The 16,354-nt window shown below is 40.7% G+C and overlaps 1 protein-coding gene across 3 annotated transcripts in view; it reads left to right on the top strand.

The window, feature by feature from the left end:
• The first annotated feature begins 8,342 nt into the window (after positions 1 to 8,342).
• The window catches only part of RASSF6 (Ras association domain family member 6), a 41,976-nt gene continuing 33,964 nt past the window's right edge, over positions 8,343 to 16,354 (top strand). Inside the window, exons 1-2 of one of the 3 annotated variants that reach the window (XM_008052935.1) lie at positions 10,517 to 10,552; positions 12,981 to 12,989. Coding sequence is in view for 2 of the 3 variants with exons in the window: in XM_008052936.2 (XP_008051127.1) it covers positions 8,376 to 8,440 (65 nt within the window). In the remaining variant the exon portion in view is untranslated. Of the gene's footprint in view, positions 8,441 to 10,516; positions 10,553 to 12,980; positions 12,990 to 16,354 lie in introns of those variants that run through there. The other 2 variants (XM_008052936.2, XM_008052934.2) reach the window with 2 other exon arrangements.

Genomic DNA, 16,354 nt, shown 5'->3' with positions numbered 1-16,354 from the left:
AAGAATGATAAATCTGATAGTTCCTGCTTTCCACACACCACTGGTTAAATAGATAAACGTTCTGACCTTTTCAACATATAAAATACTACTACTTAAAGTACTATATCAAATATGTAACCCTCAAATCTAGAATGACAGGCAGTCATTCTGTTAATTTGGCATTTGAACACAAAGAACACCAGAAGTCAACTCTGCCTGCTAAACTCTGCGTAGGAATCATACTGAATTCCTTTAGAGGGTTCTAAGGTTTATACTTGTAAAATAACCTATTGTGTGTAAAAACTTATCAATAGTTATTTAAATAGGAAACAGATAAAGCACCAATGATACAAAAAAATGTGTGTGTGTGTGTAAATAAAAGCATATTGTATTTCACAGCATCTGCCATTTGACAGTTTGCCTCTAAGATTTTTTGTGCCCTTTTGAAACTGGAGGTGCTGAGGAAAACTAAAGTCCCCAATTCAATTCAGTAGATAACAACTCAATTATTATTTATTTCCTCTGTTGTACCGTATTACAATCATTTTTAAACTTTGATGTCTCTCAGAGTCTTCTGTGGAGCTTCTAAAAAGTACAGATGTCAGAAACACCCCCAAGACCAACTAAACAGATCAGATCTGTGGGTTGAGCAGACTACCTAGGTGACCCTGGTACACCCTGAAGTATGAAAATGCTGCTCTTGGTGAAGTGATGCTGGCAGGGAAATGGGTTGACAAAAGGAAAAGAAAATTAAGATATCTCAACTTGAAAGGGAAAATTAAAAAAAATAAAAAGACGTGAACAATGGCATTCAGTCCCAGTGGGTGTCATTTCTCATAGGCCAACTACCTAAGGTCCAGAAGGACTAGAGAACAGACACATGCCTTCCTTGGACACAGCGTTCACCAGGATGTCAATTCGCTTCTCAATTCACTGCTCCTGTCTTCCTCACCTCCCGGAGGGCACCCTGGGCGAAACAAGAGTGCCTGGCGTTCGCACCATGAACATTTGCCACAGAACATGGGAGGTTTGTCGTTTCAAATCAGATTCCCCCTGAACTGATGGAGCAATGGCACGCTCACGGAGAAGCTTACGTGGGAGCAGGGGAGTGCACCCCTCGGCTACTCCTAGGGAAGAAAGTAAACACTCCCAACATGCACTGAGGCGCAGGGAGTGGCTCAGGTTTCCTACACCTCTCGGGGGTGGAGGAAAGGAGTCGTAATTAACAGCTCTCGGGGCTCAGGATCCCGGCGCGCGCGGGGGCCCCGGGGCGCAGAGCCGGCCCCGCAGGTGAGTGGCCCGGGGAGCCCAGGCGGGCGGAGACCCCAGCCCGGCTTTTCCTCCTCCAGGGCGCCCCAACTTGCCCGGGACAAACCCTCCGGGACAAGCTCAGCGTAGCAGCTAAGGTGGAAAGGCTCCCCCGGCTTGCCGTGGGAATAACAGGTGGAAAACCCACGAATGCGCTCCCCTGGATCAGGTTGAGGGCGAGTTGTTAGAAAGCAGAGTCCGTGGGCAGTGGGGTCGCATGTGTGCGTGCGTGAGAGCAGAGCAGCTTGAATCCTGGGCATCACTTTTCCTTTTGATTTTCTCTGAATCCCCTTTCCTGACCAAGGTAAGCTTGTGGGGAGGGTGGGGAGGAGGAAGGTGAGAGAGTAAGAAGAGAGAGACAGAGTGGGGAGGAGGACCTGGAAGTAAACGTGACCATGGAACCCTTCCTTCCTTTACTTGGTAGTTCAATGAGCCCTTTACCTGGAATAGTGCCTGGGGCTTACCCACGCAGAAACATTAGGTTCCTGGATGACTTATCCCTTTCTTGGAATATTTTTATGGTTAGAATATTGTGCCATATTATCAGACTGGAAAGATCTAAAAGACTGAGGGTTCAGCTAAATTTTTGTTTCTGCCAAGTGGCAGAGAGATATCCCCTCCCTCCCCCCAAAAAAAAGATTGAAAAGGATTTTCAATATAGTTTAAAACCTCACCAAACAAGAGAACTTAAGACCTCTCCAAACAATGAAAGAATAAGCATAAGTCATTAAATGGGAGTCCATGAGTTTAAGGATACACGTTGTGAAGCTAGAGACCCATAGGTTCAAATACTGACTTTGCCACTTACTAGTTTGCCCCTTTGCAAGTTACTTAACCTAAGCTTCAAAAGTTTGTTATCTGTAAAAAAAAAAAGCATCATAGTAGAACCTTCCACATAAGGCTTTGGTAGAAATTGAACACTCAGCAGATGTTCTGTAAATGGTACCTCCTGTTAGCATTAAGAAATAAGCAGTGTCAGGGAAGGTGAGCTAAGCTGAGGAGACCAGACGGTTGTGGCACACTGGAGATGAATTGGTTTCCAGACAGTGGGTACAGGACAGATGAGCAGGTGGCAGTTGGGCTAACTTCATCCCTCTGAGTAGTGATAAAGTGACTTCACTTCTTGCAACTTTTCAAATAAGAGTCTGTGGTGGCAAATTCAAACTGATTTGCTACCCAATCACTTTTATTTTGGAAAGTGAACACATACTAATTGGTTATTTCTAAAAGGAAAATAGAAATTCATAATAAGGAAGTTACACACCATCTCATATTGTGGAGCATACAACATTTGAATTTTATAAGAGAGACTGCTTTTGAATAACTTCAATCAAATCAGACCATAATCTACTTCTTATATATTGTGACACATACTGAATTGTTTGTATGGAAATGATGTTGACTTTCATTTGTGTTTGTGGACAAACATCATAAAAAATGTGTTTTGTCAGTCTTTACCTCTTATGTTTAAATTACAGGGAAGTGGTTTTATTTTATGAAGTTTTATTCCAAGGGCACTTCTGTCGATGTTGCTGTTAGTTTTATTAATGTTGTTCACTTTGAAGAGGGCACCAACTTCGTAGCTGTGACTAGCAATTTATCTTGATATCATTTTATCTTTTTTATTTTGTCAGTATAAAACATTCAAATGGTTTGCAGTATAGCCTAACGTTATATCATTGTTTTAATGGAGACTTTTTTTTTCAAATGGCAGAGTTGAAATTCTTTGGTGTGTTGTAATTAGATGTTGACCAGGGAAGTATAGGTTGGATTCTAAAGCCAATCTAACTGAAGTTAACTATGTTATCAGCCTCTGGGGTCTGATTGTGTCTGGAGCAGTTTAGCTTAAACTTGTGAAAGAAATTTATCTAGAATAAACTAGAGCTCCAATATTCACTAAAAAAAAATTGAAAGAGGAAATATACTTTTGTGCCTTGTTTATATATTGTTAGAAATCCTTTACCTAAGTTATTTGACTTTATGTTTCCTAATAGACATGCCTAAATAAAGAATAGTGATCTCAGTTGAGATGAATCTATTTAGCGATGTTTGAGATTAATTTGAGATTAACCTATTTAATCACAAAGCTGGGTGTAAGTCTTCCTTGTTAAAGTCTGTTTTAGTATAGGTCTAAGTTTTTCTACTGTTTCTAATGTGTATAATATGTTATGATAAGCTATTAAATGTTTTGGCTAATCAGAAAGGGAGAAAGAGAACTAGCAATGCTTAAAAAAAATACTTTTCCAATTATATTCCAAATAGTGTAACTAGGTACAACATGTCTTTTGGCGTGGAATTTAAAATATTATATCTAACGCTTGTTTAATTTCCTAAAATAAGAAACATCCTATACTTTTAATCTAATTAGAACCCAATGCTAACAGTCCATTTGCTTGTACAGATTCACTGATTACTGTGTAGGTGAGAAATTCAAGGTTGCTAGAAATACATGGGCATCATTTAAAAGTTTAGATTTTTAAAAATATTCAAGTATAGGCCACTTGAAAATGTAGCCTCTGAGAAAGGAATCCTGAATATTCTCCATTTACATTAAAGTCATTCTGTGGCAAAAATTCATCTGCATCTTTCAAAACCATCAGTTATAGTGACTTCACCATTTTCATAACACAATCTCAAGTGCCAAACTAATAACACGTCTTTTGGGAGTTGGGCATGGGGGGTCTTCTCTATACATGATGAGGGTGTAGTTTCAATGGTTAAAGAAAAACTTCCATCATCCAGGACATCATAAGAGAACTCAGGAGGGGAGGGTGCTGATTCTTTTGTAGCCAATGTACAAACAAGAAAAATGAGTCATGATCTTAATGAAGTCAACCTTAGAATTTCCTCTTCGAAATGCAGGTGAAGCAGTAAAACCTTGGGCTCCACCGTAGCAGCAATTCCAGAAGTTGCCACTGGGAGTCTGGGCAACTCCCTCTAAGATTCAGTGGAGGCAAGATGCCTTAAGTCCTTAGTGGCTTTGTGCTAGTTTGCTTCTCCTACTTCTCCTGCTTTCCTCACCTCCCTGAGGGCACCTTGGGCAGAATAAAGTACCCAACATCAACACCATGTACATATGCAATAGAATATTAGACGTTTTGCATTTCAAATTAGTTTCCACTCGAACTGATGGCAATGGCATGCTCACATAGAGGTCTGTTTGTTTGATCCATATGCTGTTCAGTCCTGTCTTACATTCAAGGATTCTAATACATTTTTGCTGTAAAGTCCTGTCTTATATTTAAGGATTCCAATATACCTTTTTATTTGTATCTTAAAGCAACTCCTAAGATCACTTAATAAAGTTATATCTTTTATACTCCAACTCTTGTCTTTTACCATCTCTGCAAATGAGACATGTTTTCTAGGAAAAAAAATGAAGTCAAATGTTTCTCAGATACTATACTTCTTTTAACTCTTATCTTTAAAAAAAAACTGGATAATGGATGGAATTATAGATGCTTTGTCTCGTTTTCTTTTCTTTTCTTTTTTGATTTGGGGTCTCATTCTGTCACCCAGCTAGAGTGCAGCATCATGCTCATGACGATCACAACTCATGGCAGTCTCGTTCTCCTGGGTTTAGTCAGTGCTTCTAACTCCGCATCTCAAGTAGGTTTTGCTATGTTGCCCAGGCAGCTCTCAAACTCCTGGACTCTAACAATCCACCCACCTCGGCCTCCCAAAGTGCTGAAATTATAGGCGTGAGCCACCACACCTGGCCCTCATTTTCTTAAAGTGATGTAACTGTGTATGGTTCTTCCTTTCTCTACTTCAAGACTCCAGGTTAGAGCTTTGAGAAAACAGCTTTATTTTGAAGATGAATACATATTTGTAACTTTCCATTGTTTCATCAAGCTGAAACAATTTTTTTTTTTGAGTTGGAGTCTCACTCTGTCACCCAGACTGGAGTGCAGTGGCTGCTCCCAGCCACCGCAGCCTCGACCTGCTGGGCTCCGGCGATCCTTCCGCCTCAGCCTTCTAAGTAGCTGGAACTACAGGTGCACGCTACCACGCCTGGCTCATTTTGATTTATTGTAGAGATGAGGTCTCGCCAAGTTGCCCAGGCAGGTCTCAAACCCGCAGGCTCAGGCATTTCACTCACCTCAGCCACGATATTTTTTTTAACTTCATGCATGCAACCATTAATGTAATCTTAGCTTATAATTGAAATACACACTTGCTATTCCATTGTGATACTTTCTGTTCTTTTTTATAGCTACTTTTATTCGGTGTGTGTGTGTCATAAGACATGTTCTTTGTATATGATGTAAAAAGTATATGTGAAATTAAAAAAATTATCACTGGTAATCTCATAGTTCTTAATTTTACTGTTAACATTTTAATATACCTCCCTGTAATTGAATATATTAAATATTTTGTATATGTTTTATCTATACAAAGAGGGACCCCAAAAACACAGAATTTATTTATTAAAAATTGTTCTTCTTACATGTTTAAGCTACAGTCACCTTCAAAGTACTCTCCATTTGATGCAATACACCTATTGAGATGCTTTTTTCCACTGCTCAGAACAGTTTTTGAACTCATCAGTTTTGGTGCCTTTTAGTGCTTCTGCAGTTTCTTGTTTCACCTCTTCCATATCGGTATCTAAATGGGTTGGTGGGAAATAATTGTGGAGGAGGGAATTCATTGTCATATGACAAGGCAGTGGTTCTGTTTTAGCCACTGATATTGAGATGTTTGCTAGATATCTAAGTAGTGATTAAGCTAGTAGTGATATGAGTCTGGTGCTCAGCAGAGAGGCTATGCTGGTGATAGATTTGATCACCCAGAAGAGTGTATAGACAGAGAAGCAAGGACAGCCAAGCATGGATTACTCAAACAAGCCAGCATTTAGTGATAATTTAAAAGAGGAATCAGCAGAAGAGAATAATATGCTGAGATAACAGGCAAATAGACTAAGGTTGTCATCATATTTTTTTAATTTTAAACGTGGAGTACAATTTGGGATTAGGTATTCAAGTGATCACTGTACAAGTAAAGTTTGGGTCTCTCTTTGGTTCCCACTGGCTGTCGTCATTAGTCTCAAAAGCCTCAAGAAGAAAGTGTTTCAAAAGTAGGGAAAATCAATCCTGTCAAATGCTAAGAAAAAAATGAACTATTTGGCCAGGTGTAGGTCATTGGGACGTGGGAGCAGAGGTGCAAGGACGGGTACATTAAAAGAATAGTGAATGATAGAGATCCAGGGGGAAGAAAGTAGTGTTTGGGCCTCAGGGTCATCACTAAGAAATCTCAGTAGGGTACATCACTAGCCCTCTTGGTGGGATACTAGAATGACAAAATCTAAGGGCAAAACTCAGTTGGAAGCTAGAGCTATAAACAGCCCAGACCAAATCCTCCTATGAATATTGGGACTTGTTGGGCTCATGGAGCCTGCCGTGTCTCTATTCCCAGGGCATCATCAAGGCCCACAAGACTCTGACCTAGAGTGTTCATTTGCTTTGTTGGCTAAGCTTCTGTGCCTTCTTGTGTGAGTCCTTCATGCATCCTGGGTGAGACAGAACCCTACCAATGATGTGCTATCAAAGAGGATGGCATTCCCAACCAGAGAAGCCCCATTCTTGAGCAAGGGAATAGCAATCAGAAAGGAAGTAAGGCAAAAATCAATCCTGACAATACAAGGTAGAAAGCAGAAAAGGAAATCACAGCAATGTAGATGGAAAGGCCATAGGCTGACTGGGCACAGTGGCTCACATCTGTAATCCCAGAGTTTTGAGAGGCTGAGGCAGGAGCACTGTTTAAGCCCAAGAGTCAGAGATCAGCCTAGGCAACATAGTGAGATCTTGTCTCTACAAAAATAAAAAATAAAAAAACATTAGCCAGGCATGGTGGCACATGCCTGTAGTCCCAGCTAATTGGGAGGCTGAGGTGAAAGGATCACCTGAGCCCAGGAGGTCGGAGGTCGCAGCTGTGGTAAGCAGTGATTGTGCCACTGCAGCATTTTGTCCTTGGTGACAGAATGAGACCCCAACTCCAAAAAAAAAAAAAGGCCTACTGAGAGATTTAAAGAGGTCCTAATTGAGTGGGGACTAGAAAAGAGCAGAGGACTGGACCTGCAGTGATGAGAGCCCTCTGGTGTGAGGGGAACTGGTGAGAAGAGACTCGATGGCATGAAATTTCATGCAATTACAAAGTCTTGTGTTGAGGAAAATATTCAGTTTTGAGCTTGGAAAGGTAGATCTGGGTGGAATTGCAAAAATCCTGAATGTCAGGGTGAAGGACTTAGGCTCTGTTTACTAAGAATGAGATCCTAGGGAGGTTTGTGGTCAAAAAAGTGATGTAATGATCAGGATGATAAAAGCATAAGTTCAGAGACTGTTCCAAGATGCCTGGTGAGATTAACAAAGTGCTGTGAGGAAAAAGATGCACCAGAGATTTTATGAGAACAGCTTTCCTTTTTTCTTTTAAGAAAACTAAACTTCTCAATAGCCCACCTTTTTATTCTGGCTATGTTCCTGAAAATTCTATAGGCTTGGGGCAGTGGTAATTGAATATTCAGTTTCTGCAAAATATTTTACTTTAAATCTCTGGTCACACCCTATTGTCATTTATATGAACTTATAAAGGAGGAGATTATTCACATCTAACCACAGTTTCCAGAGCCTGAGGGAGACTTGAAGGATATTACATCATACTTAATCAACCTGTCAAGTCAGAGCTTGATTTTAACTGCCTGGAAACTTGAAGTTGTGTTCGCCTAACTAGGACAGGGTTCAGCCAGTTTGGGTTGCATTAGAAATAATATGATCCATTGCACAGAAACATTCAAATCTTCAGATTCATATTTCTCTTGCAAGAAATGCATCAAAAGCATACCAAATTGCCCGATTCTTCCCTGCCTCAAGTCACTGTTTCTGTAGTTTTTCAATTTGCACATACATTATTCTTTTTTTGGCTCACACATGAAATACTACTGTAAAGGTCTCCAAAATATCCTTGTTCACTAGGACACAACAAAACATTGAATTTAAATCAGACACTAGTTTATGAATGTATCACAGGAACAAATTATTAATGCTATTCTAATGTTTAGGGCATCATCAGACCATCTCAGAAAGGAGAGAGGGATGGCTATGATGGCCCACCAATACCCTGCTTGGATCTTCATCAATGAGAGGACATTCATAACCAGGTAACTGCACACCTGTATTATATGTTATCCTGTTCTCCAGCCCTTTGTGAAATATGCTATGCAAAGCTTTCTAAGCATGATATATGATCAACAAGGTCCACAGTATGAATTATCAGTTGAGACACTGAATAATAAGTTGGAAAAGTATATTCCTAAAGACTGCCAAGCCAGGCCGTCTCATGGAGCAGTCACTCATATTTTGTTAACTGTGATTTAATTTTATTAAAATCTACATTGGGGGAGTTGTTTTTTTTTTTTTAACAGATGGTTTTTATTTAAACAGCAAAATCTTTTAAATAAAAATAATTTTAGGCCAGACACGGTGGCTCAAGCCTGTAATTCCAGCACTTTGGGAGGCCAAGGTGAGAGGATTGTCTGAGCCCAGGGGTTTGAGACCAATCTGGGCAACATGGTAAGAGCTTTTCTCTACAATAAGTTGAAAAATTAGCCAGGTGTAGTAGTGCATGCCTGTAGTTCCAGCTACTTGGAAGGTTGAAGCAGGAGGATCACCTGAGTCCAGCAAGTTCAGGCTGTGGTGGCTGTGAGTATACCACTGTACTCCAGCCTGGGCAACAGAATAAGATTTCAACACACACACACACACACACACACACACACACACACACACACACACACACATTTTAAAACCTTTATTGGATCTCTATTAAAAATGAAGTATTTTTAAAATTCTTTTTTTTAATTTTAAAGATGAAATGTACAATTCAGGATTAGGTATACAAGTGGACATTGTAAAGTAAAGTTTAGGACTTCCTTTGGTCCCCACTTTGCCTGGTTTGAGATCAGGTGTCCTTATTAATGTTATATGCCCCCACCCCTGAGCTACATTTCTATTTTAATTGTTTGAATCATTTTGAAGAGCAGCATTAACTAAAAGAACTGTGGCTCCTCATAAATTATATGCCTAAAGAATTAGTCCAGGGACCAAGTACAGTGTGTCTTGTCCTCACTTTTCCCTCCCGTGCTCCTCATGACACTTTATTTTTACTGGATTCTTCTTGACATTACATTGTACAATATATATCCAACATTCACAATTGTTTTCTCATACAAGAGGGGAACCCCCCCCAATATAATTATCTTTTGAAGGGCAACTCCTGGCAGTATAGGCTTCCCCCGCTAGTTAACTGTTCTAGGAACCCATTGGCATCAGTGTACCAGCTAGCATTGTATGTGACAAGCGAATTTTTTTACGAGCGCACCTGCCCACAAAACACTGAGTGTTCAGCAGTTTTTGACCAAAAGCGACATGACTCCCATGCCTCACTCTTCCTATTCACCCACTCTCTCCCCAAGCGACTTTTTGTTTGTTTTTTTCTCTAAATGAGAAACAAAATACTTCCTCAAAGGGAAATATTTTGCTGATGTGGAAGGGGTGAAACAAAAAACAATAGAAGCACTAAAAGGCATCAAAAGGGACTCGTTCAAAAACTGTTTTGAGCAATGGAAAAAGCATCTCAATAGGTGTATTACATCAAATGGACAGTACTTCAAAGATGACTGAAGTTTAAACATGTAAGACTAAATACACAATTTTTATATATAAATTCCATTCTGGGGGGGTCCCCCTTGTACACAGCAAACAGTATCTTATGTTGCTTTGGGACTGATAGAGACTTAAACACTATAAGAGCCAAGATGAGAACTGAACCAGACTGAACTACAGCAGAGGTTGAGGAGGGGAAGATGAAATTGTAAAAAAAAACAAAGGGTGCTGAAACATGATCTGCTTCTTACAGGAAGTGGGAAAAGAAAAAAAAAGCAATAAATGATGGAGGGATAGGTAGGTAAATGAGGCAGAGTTGGGCAGTAAGAAAGTGAAGGGAACAGACATAGTCCAAGATGAAATTAAAGCCACAGCTGGAGGACAAGGATGAAATAGAAGGAATGAGAAGAAGATGGAACATGAAAGATAAAGGGTACATCAAGTCATTCCTCAGATTAAATAGAAGGGATGAGAAGAAGATGGAAAGTGAAAGATAAAGGGTACATCAATTCATTCCTCAGATTAAATAGAAGGGATGAGAAGAAGATGGAAAGTGAAAGATAAAGGGTACATCACTTCATTCCTCAGATCCTCATTGACTGCTCACTGTGAACAAGTACTCTTCTGGACCCCTCACAGTCTGCCATGAGCCAAACAAAACCCTTACTCCTAGGGTTATACCCTAAAAGGGGGTTACAGTGAATATGTGAGATAAATGCTGAAGGGATGATGAATAAAAGTAAAAGAGAAAATGGAGTCAAGCATGCCGGGGGTACAGGGTGGAGAGGGTTCTGACTTCATGTATGCCCAGGAAAGGCCTCACCAAGGAGGCACCCTCAGAGGAAGAGCCTGAAGGGAGTAAGCCATGTAGGTCTCTCAGGAGCATTCCAGGCAAAGGGGACAGCAAATCCACAGCGCTGAGGCAGGGGCGTATCTGTAAGGGCAAAGGAGACCCGTGAGGGGAACCAGAAGTAAAAAGACAGTAGGAGAAGGGGCAGTCAGCTGGAGCCGGAACATGTAAGCCTCCATAAGCCTTGACGAGATTTGTTCCTTTCCACGAAGTAAGAAGAGAAACCATGGAAGGATGTTGAACACATGGGTGACAGGACCTATCTGGCTACTGTGCTAAGAACAGATTGAAGAGGGGACAAGAGTAGAAGCAGAGAGACTACCAAGGACCTGGTAGTCCAGGGTAGAGATGAAAGGGATTCATCTCCACCAAGGTGGCAGCAGTGGAGGTAGAAAAAAAAAAGTGAGATTCTGGATATATTCCAAAGGAAAAGACAATAGGATTTCCCAAAGGGTTACATAGGGGGAGTGAGAGAAAGAGAATAATCAAGAATCCTAAGGATTTGGGCTTAGAAAAGTGGGGTTAACGTTTTCTGAAATTATGAGGACTACACGAGGAACAGGTTTGCAGTAGAGAGGATCAGGAATGCAGGCCTGGACGGGTTACATTTGAGACTGAATAAGAAGCATCCCCCAAAAATGTGGTCTGTGGGCCACCTGTTTCTTAGTCAGGTGGCTGTTCACGGTACAGATGCTGGGCTGCACCCCAGAACTAATTGGATGATTCTGATTTATGCTGAAGTCTGAGCAGCTCTGCCTGAATAGGAAAGGATTAAAGTTCTGAGAACGTCTGAACTCCTGACATAAACAAAATTCCTGGAGCCCGTGGGGAACTCTCTGCCAGGCTGTCACCAGAAATTATAACAATGCCACTGACCAACTATGATATCCAACATACCACAAATCTGGCAAACACCCCTACTTCACTTATTCTCTTAACAAGTTCTTTCCCAGCTTTTCTCTGGGCTAGACATTGTTGTAGTGAACAAGACGGAAAGTACCAATTTATTAAGGGATTTTTGTTTGCACAGTAATACATGAAAAGAATGGTAATTAATAATAAAATGAAATCTGCATCATCAGAATTTTGGTTTCAGCAAAGTTCATAAGAATTACATACAATCCACAACATCAATAAGGGTACCTAATCTCAAACCAGGCAAAATGGGAACCAAAGGGAGGCCCAAAACTCTACCTGTACAATGTGTACCCAATTCTGAATTGTACCCCAAATCTTTAAAATAAAAGTAAATAAATACATAATAATTTTTTTTAAAAACAGAATTACGTACAATCAATAAAATAAGAGACCCTGATACCAATTATAGCACAGTAGACAACATAACCTTTTTATCTTACTACTAGATGAGACTTCTCTGAGATTAGAAACTTCCTTGGTCAAAGCTTGTTAGCTTAGGTTAGCTTCACGCTCAAATGACTAAAGGTCCAGTTGCTCTTTTATAGCCTGGGGTCATCACTCCTCACTGTTTCACATGGTAAATAGTCTAAGTGAGCTAAGAAGGAAAAGTTTCTTTTGGTTACTCAAAGTACTTTCACTTCAGGTCAAAGGCTGAAATCCGGGCACTTTAGAGGTAAGTACACATTAACTCTGTTTTAAAACAAACAAAGGCATTCAAATTCAGCGTTAGAATGCAGATCAGATTTCACTCTGGGAACTTGTTAGGCTTTTTCTGTTACTTAGGAACCTAATATAAGCCCTTGCAGGCTATGACTCTTGTAATAGCAGCCCAAAAGGCACGTGTACATTCCTGCTCTTAGTACAAAAGTTTAATTAGCATGATGTAATAAATTTTTAGCAGAAAGTGCATTATTCTGAGCAGTTTCTTTTTTCAAGCATATTGGCCGGTACCCTTTGCTGAAACAAAGGAACCAGCCACCTGCACCTCTAAGCACAAATTAAACACAAAGAGCTAGTGTTCCAGAGGCTGCCTCCTACCTGGTCGGTAGAGCCAGAGGGCAATGTTTGCCCAAGCTTCATGTCCAGGGTCTTCCCTGATCACAGAAATGGAAGCAAACATTGTGTGTCCCAGTGTGTCCTGGAAGTAGGTTTATAAAAAGAGGGCAGGATTCTTCTGAAGAAAATTGACTGTCTTTCTTTAATAAAAAAAGAAAAGGAGCCCATTCTGACATATTTTTACAAGGAGTCAGAATTTTAAAATAAGCCAGAGGCAAAGGGTTTGAAACATGTGTTTTAACAGCATCTACTTTAAAATTAGAATTTTTTCCCACATGAAAATTGTTTTTAAAAATTTGCACTATTTATGTTTGGTGACCTAGTGAAATAAAAGGAAATTTTTATTATGAGAAACTGGATACTGCCTCTGTTACTATGTCACAAAAAGGGCAATAATGTCCCCAGTAGATATGTGAAAAGGGGAGTTCATTAAGTTTTCTTTATATCCAATATTTTTCAATAAGCATATATTGTCAACAGCCACTGAGCACATCAATGGGACTCAATAATGTGTTATCCCCAGTAAAGTTTGTTTGTTTGTTTGTTTGTTTGTTTGTTTTTTGAGTCGGAGTCTTATTCTGTGCCTAGGCTGGAGTACAATGGCACGCTCACTGCCACCACTGCCTCCACCTACTGGGCTCAGGTGATTCTTCCACTTCAGTCTTCCAAGTAGCTGGAATCACAGGCATGTGACACCACACTTGGCTAATTTTTTGATTTATTGTAGAGATGAGGTCTTGCCAAGTTTCCCAGGCCAGTCTTGAACCCCTAGACTCAGACAATCCTCTCACCTCGGCCTCCCAAAGTGCTGGGATTACAGGCGTGAGCCACTACACCTGTCTCCAGTAAAGTTTACCTACTCCATAATTACTTATTGTATCACCTCAGGAGGTCTGAAAACATTAAGATCATCTGTCTACCCGATACACTAAAAATGTTTCCATAGGAAATTTGATGAAGTCAAAATCCAAAAAGTCCAGAAATCCATTACACATATGGAATCTACCTGAATTTCTGGATGCGTTAATTACACTGGTGAAATCTCTGCACCCCCCCCCCCCACAAGTAGGTCAGGGTTCAGTTTTCTGTACAATATTTGCTAAACAAATAATTTTTGAGAGCGTACCCTGAGCCAGAAGCAGTGCTAGAAGAGAAACTGGAAATACAATTTTGAGCAAAACTAGTCAAGGGCTAGTTTTGGTCATAGAGATTGCAGTCTAAAGCTGGAGACCTCAAATTTGAGCCATCACCTGGAAGACTTGTCAAAATAAAGCGTGTAGTCCCATCCCCAGAGTTGCAGATTCAGTAGGTCTGTGGTGAGTGAGTCTAAATTTCCAGGAGTGTATATGCTGCTAGCCTGGGGATCACACTTTGAGAACCACAGTTCTGATCTCCTAAAATAGACTGGGGTAAGTGCTCTGAAGGAAAGGAACACAGTTCTATGAAAGAATAAGGACCTAACCTCAACCAGGGTGTCCAGGCAGGTTTTCCCCTGGAAAAGATGTTTGTACAGAGATCTCAGTGAGGAGGAAACTAACAAGGCTCTCAGAGGGGTGGGTGGGAGAGTGTCCCCATGCAGGTGTCTGCCTGAAATCCTTATGGCCAAGGAGCAGAGAGTTCCAGCAAGTGAAATGTGCCCTGGTGGCTGAGGTACAGGACACAGGAGACACGTCTCTTGAAGGCAGGCTGAAGAGGAAGGCAGGAGGGAGACCAAGCAGGACTTTACCTGCTGAGATAAGGGTATGGGGTTTTATCCCAACAATAATGGAAAGACACTCAAGGATGTTGAGCAAAGCAGATCTATGATTAGAAACGTTCTGCACACTCTGGATATAGTGTGGAGAATAGAGAGTGCCCAGTATTTTTTGTCAACTGTCAAGTGAATCAGTGGCAAAAGTTGTGGTGTTACTGAAGGAGCAGAATACAAGTCAGGGGGTGTAAGAGTGTCAGGAAAGGCCCTGTCTCTAGCTCACACTCATGTTGAGGGCCCTGAGACTCATTGGCCACTTGTTGTGATTCAGGCCCTCTAAGTAATAATCCCAAAGGCCCAGGAGGCTGAAAGACATATCAATAAAATAAGTGAAAGATCCCACTAAGTAGAATAGATAGATCCGTTCCCCCTCCCAAGGGAACAAGGGGCATCAGACTGTGAAGTCAAGGTAGACATGCTAGGCAAGCCCAAATGTTCCTACAAAAGGTGTTATTTTATAGCAAGCTTGAATGTGCTCCGGTAATGAGTTGATGTTATGCGGCACACCTGTGTTTACTTTTCAAATGGCTTTTTAAAAAAATCAATAAAGCTTGTATCTGAAAAGTATGAAATGCAAGACTAGATCATGGACACATGAGAAGCAAGACCCAGATGTGAGCTGGGTACCAACCTAATTGCTCCATTCTTTCATCTCTATAGCCAACCCCCAGAAAGTCCAAAATCCAATCACTTTCCACCATAAGCAGATATCAGATTTAGAGTACAATACTGCTTTCTTCAGAAGGACTGTGTTGAAAACATGAGCAAGTCTTCTTTGTCCCTTTTTGTTCTCATTTCCACATTAAGTAACATCTAGTAACACTGTTCTGAGTCACCAAAACCCTTCTCAAATGGGAAACTTTTCAGTTGAAATATTTTGAGTGGGCTGGGGGCAGTGGCTCAAGCCTGTAATCCCAGCACTTTGGGAGGCCAAGGCGAGAGGATTACCTGAACCCATGGGTTCGAGACCAGCCTGGGCAATGTGGTGAAACCTCATCTCCACAGTAAATAAAAAATTAGCCAGACATCCAGCTACTTGGAAGACAGAGGCAGGAAAATCTCTGGAACCCAGTAGGTCAATGCTGGGGTAACCCTGAGTGTACCACTGCATTCCAGCCTGGGTGACAGAGTGAGACTCCAACTCAAAAAAAAAAAAGGCAACCCCCTCAGGTACCATCTCACTCTTGGAGCTTTTCTGTCCTCTCAGTAAATCCTGCTTTCCTAAAATAAAATAAAATAAAAAAGAAAGAAAGAAAATAAAAAGAAATATTATGAATGTTTTCTTTTTGTATCTACCGACTCGCCCTAACTTTGTTTTTTTTGTTTTTGTAATATTGTGAAATGAATTCTTAATCTTTAACCTTTTTGCTCCTCCCTGAGTCTAGGAGCGGAGAATCCAAGAGAAGCTGATATTTCTATGTCCTAATAGCTCCAGGGTCATTTGTTTTTTAAGGGACAATCATGAAAAAATGAATGTCCCAGAAAATACAAAAGTTACAAAATGACCACAAACAGCCAAGAGGGTACTTATGTGCTGGGAGTGAGACAAATGTGATTATATTACCTTATTGATTAGATCACCAATAGATATTTGTGAAACTCCCAGATACTTTTTCTTGTCAGTTGTCAGCACTGAAGAAGGAGCACTGAAGAAGATCTAAGGATAGAACTGTTGGGAAGACCAGAGCAAACAGATCACAGGTTCTACCATCCTGATCGCCAGTATTGATTAATGATACTCTAGCAGAGTTGCTAGAAAAGATAGAAATCTTTTCTCTTCAAAAGGGGTGGCCCCTTTGGCATCTGTACCTGCCCCATCCCCAGGGCTTTGAAATC

This window comes from Carlito syrichta, unplaced genomic scaffold (genome assembly GCF_000164805.1).
Source record: "Carlito syrichta isolate Samal-C Ts95f unplaced genomic scaffold, Tarsius_syrichta-2.0.1 Scaffold287690, whole genome shotgun sequence".
NCBI lineage: Eukaryota > Metazoa > Chordata > Mammalia > Primates > Tarsiidae > Carlito > Carlito syrichta.
Note: the sequence above shows the minus strand (reverse complement) of the source record. Positions and strands in the feature narration are given on the sequence as shown.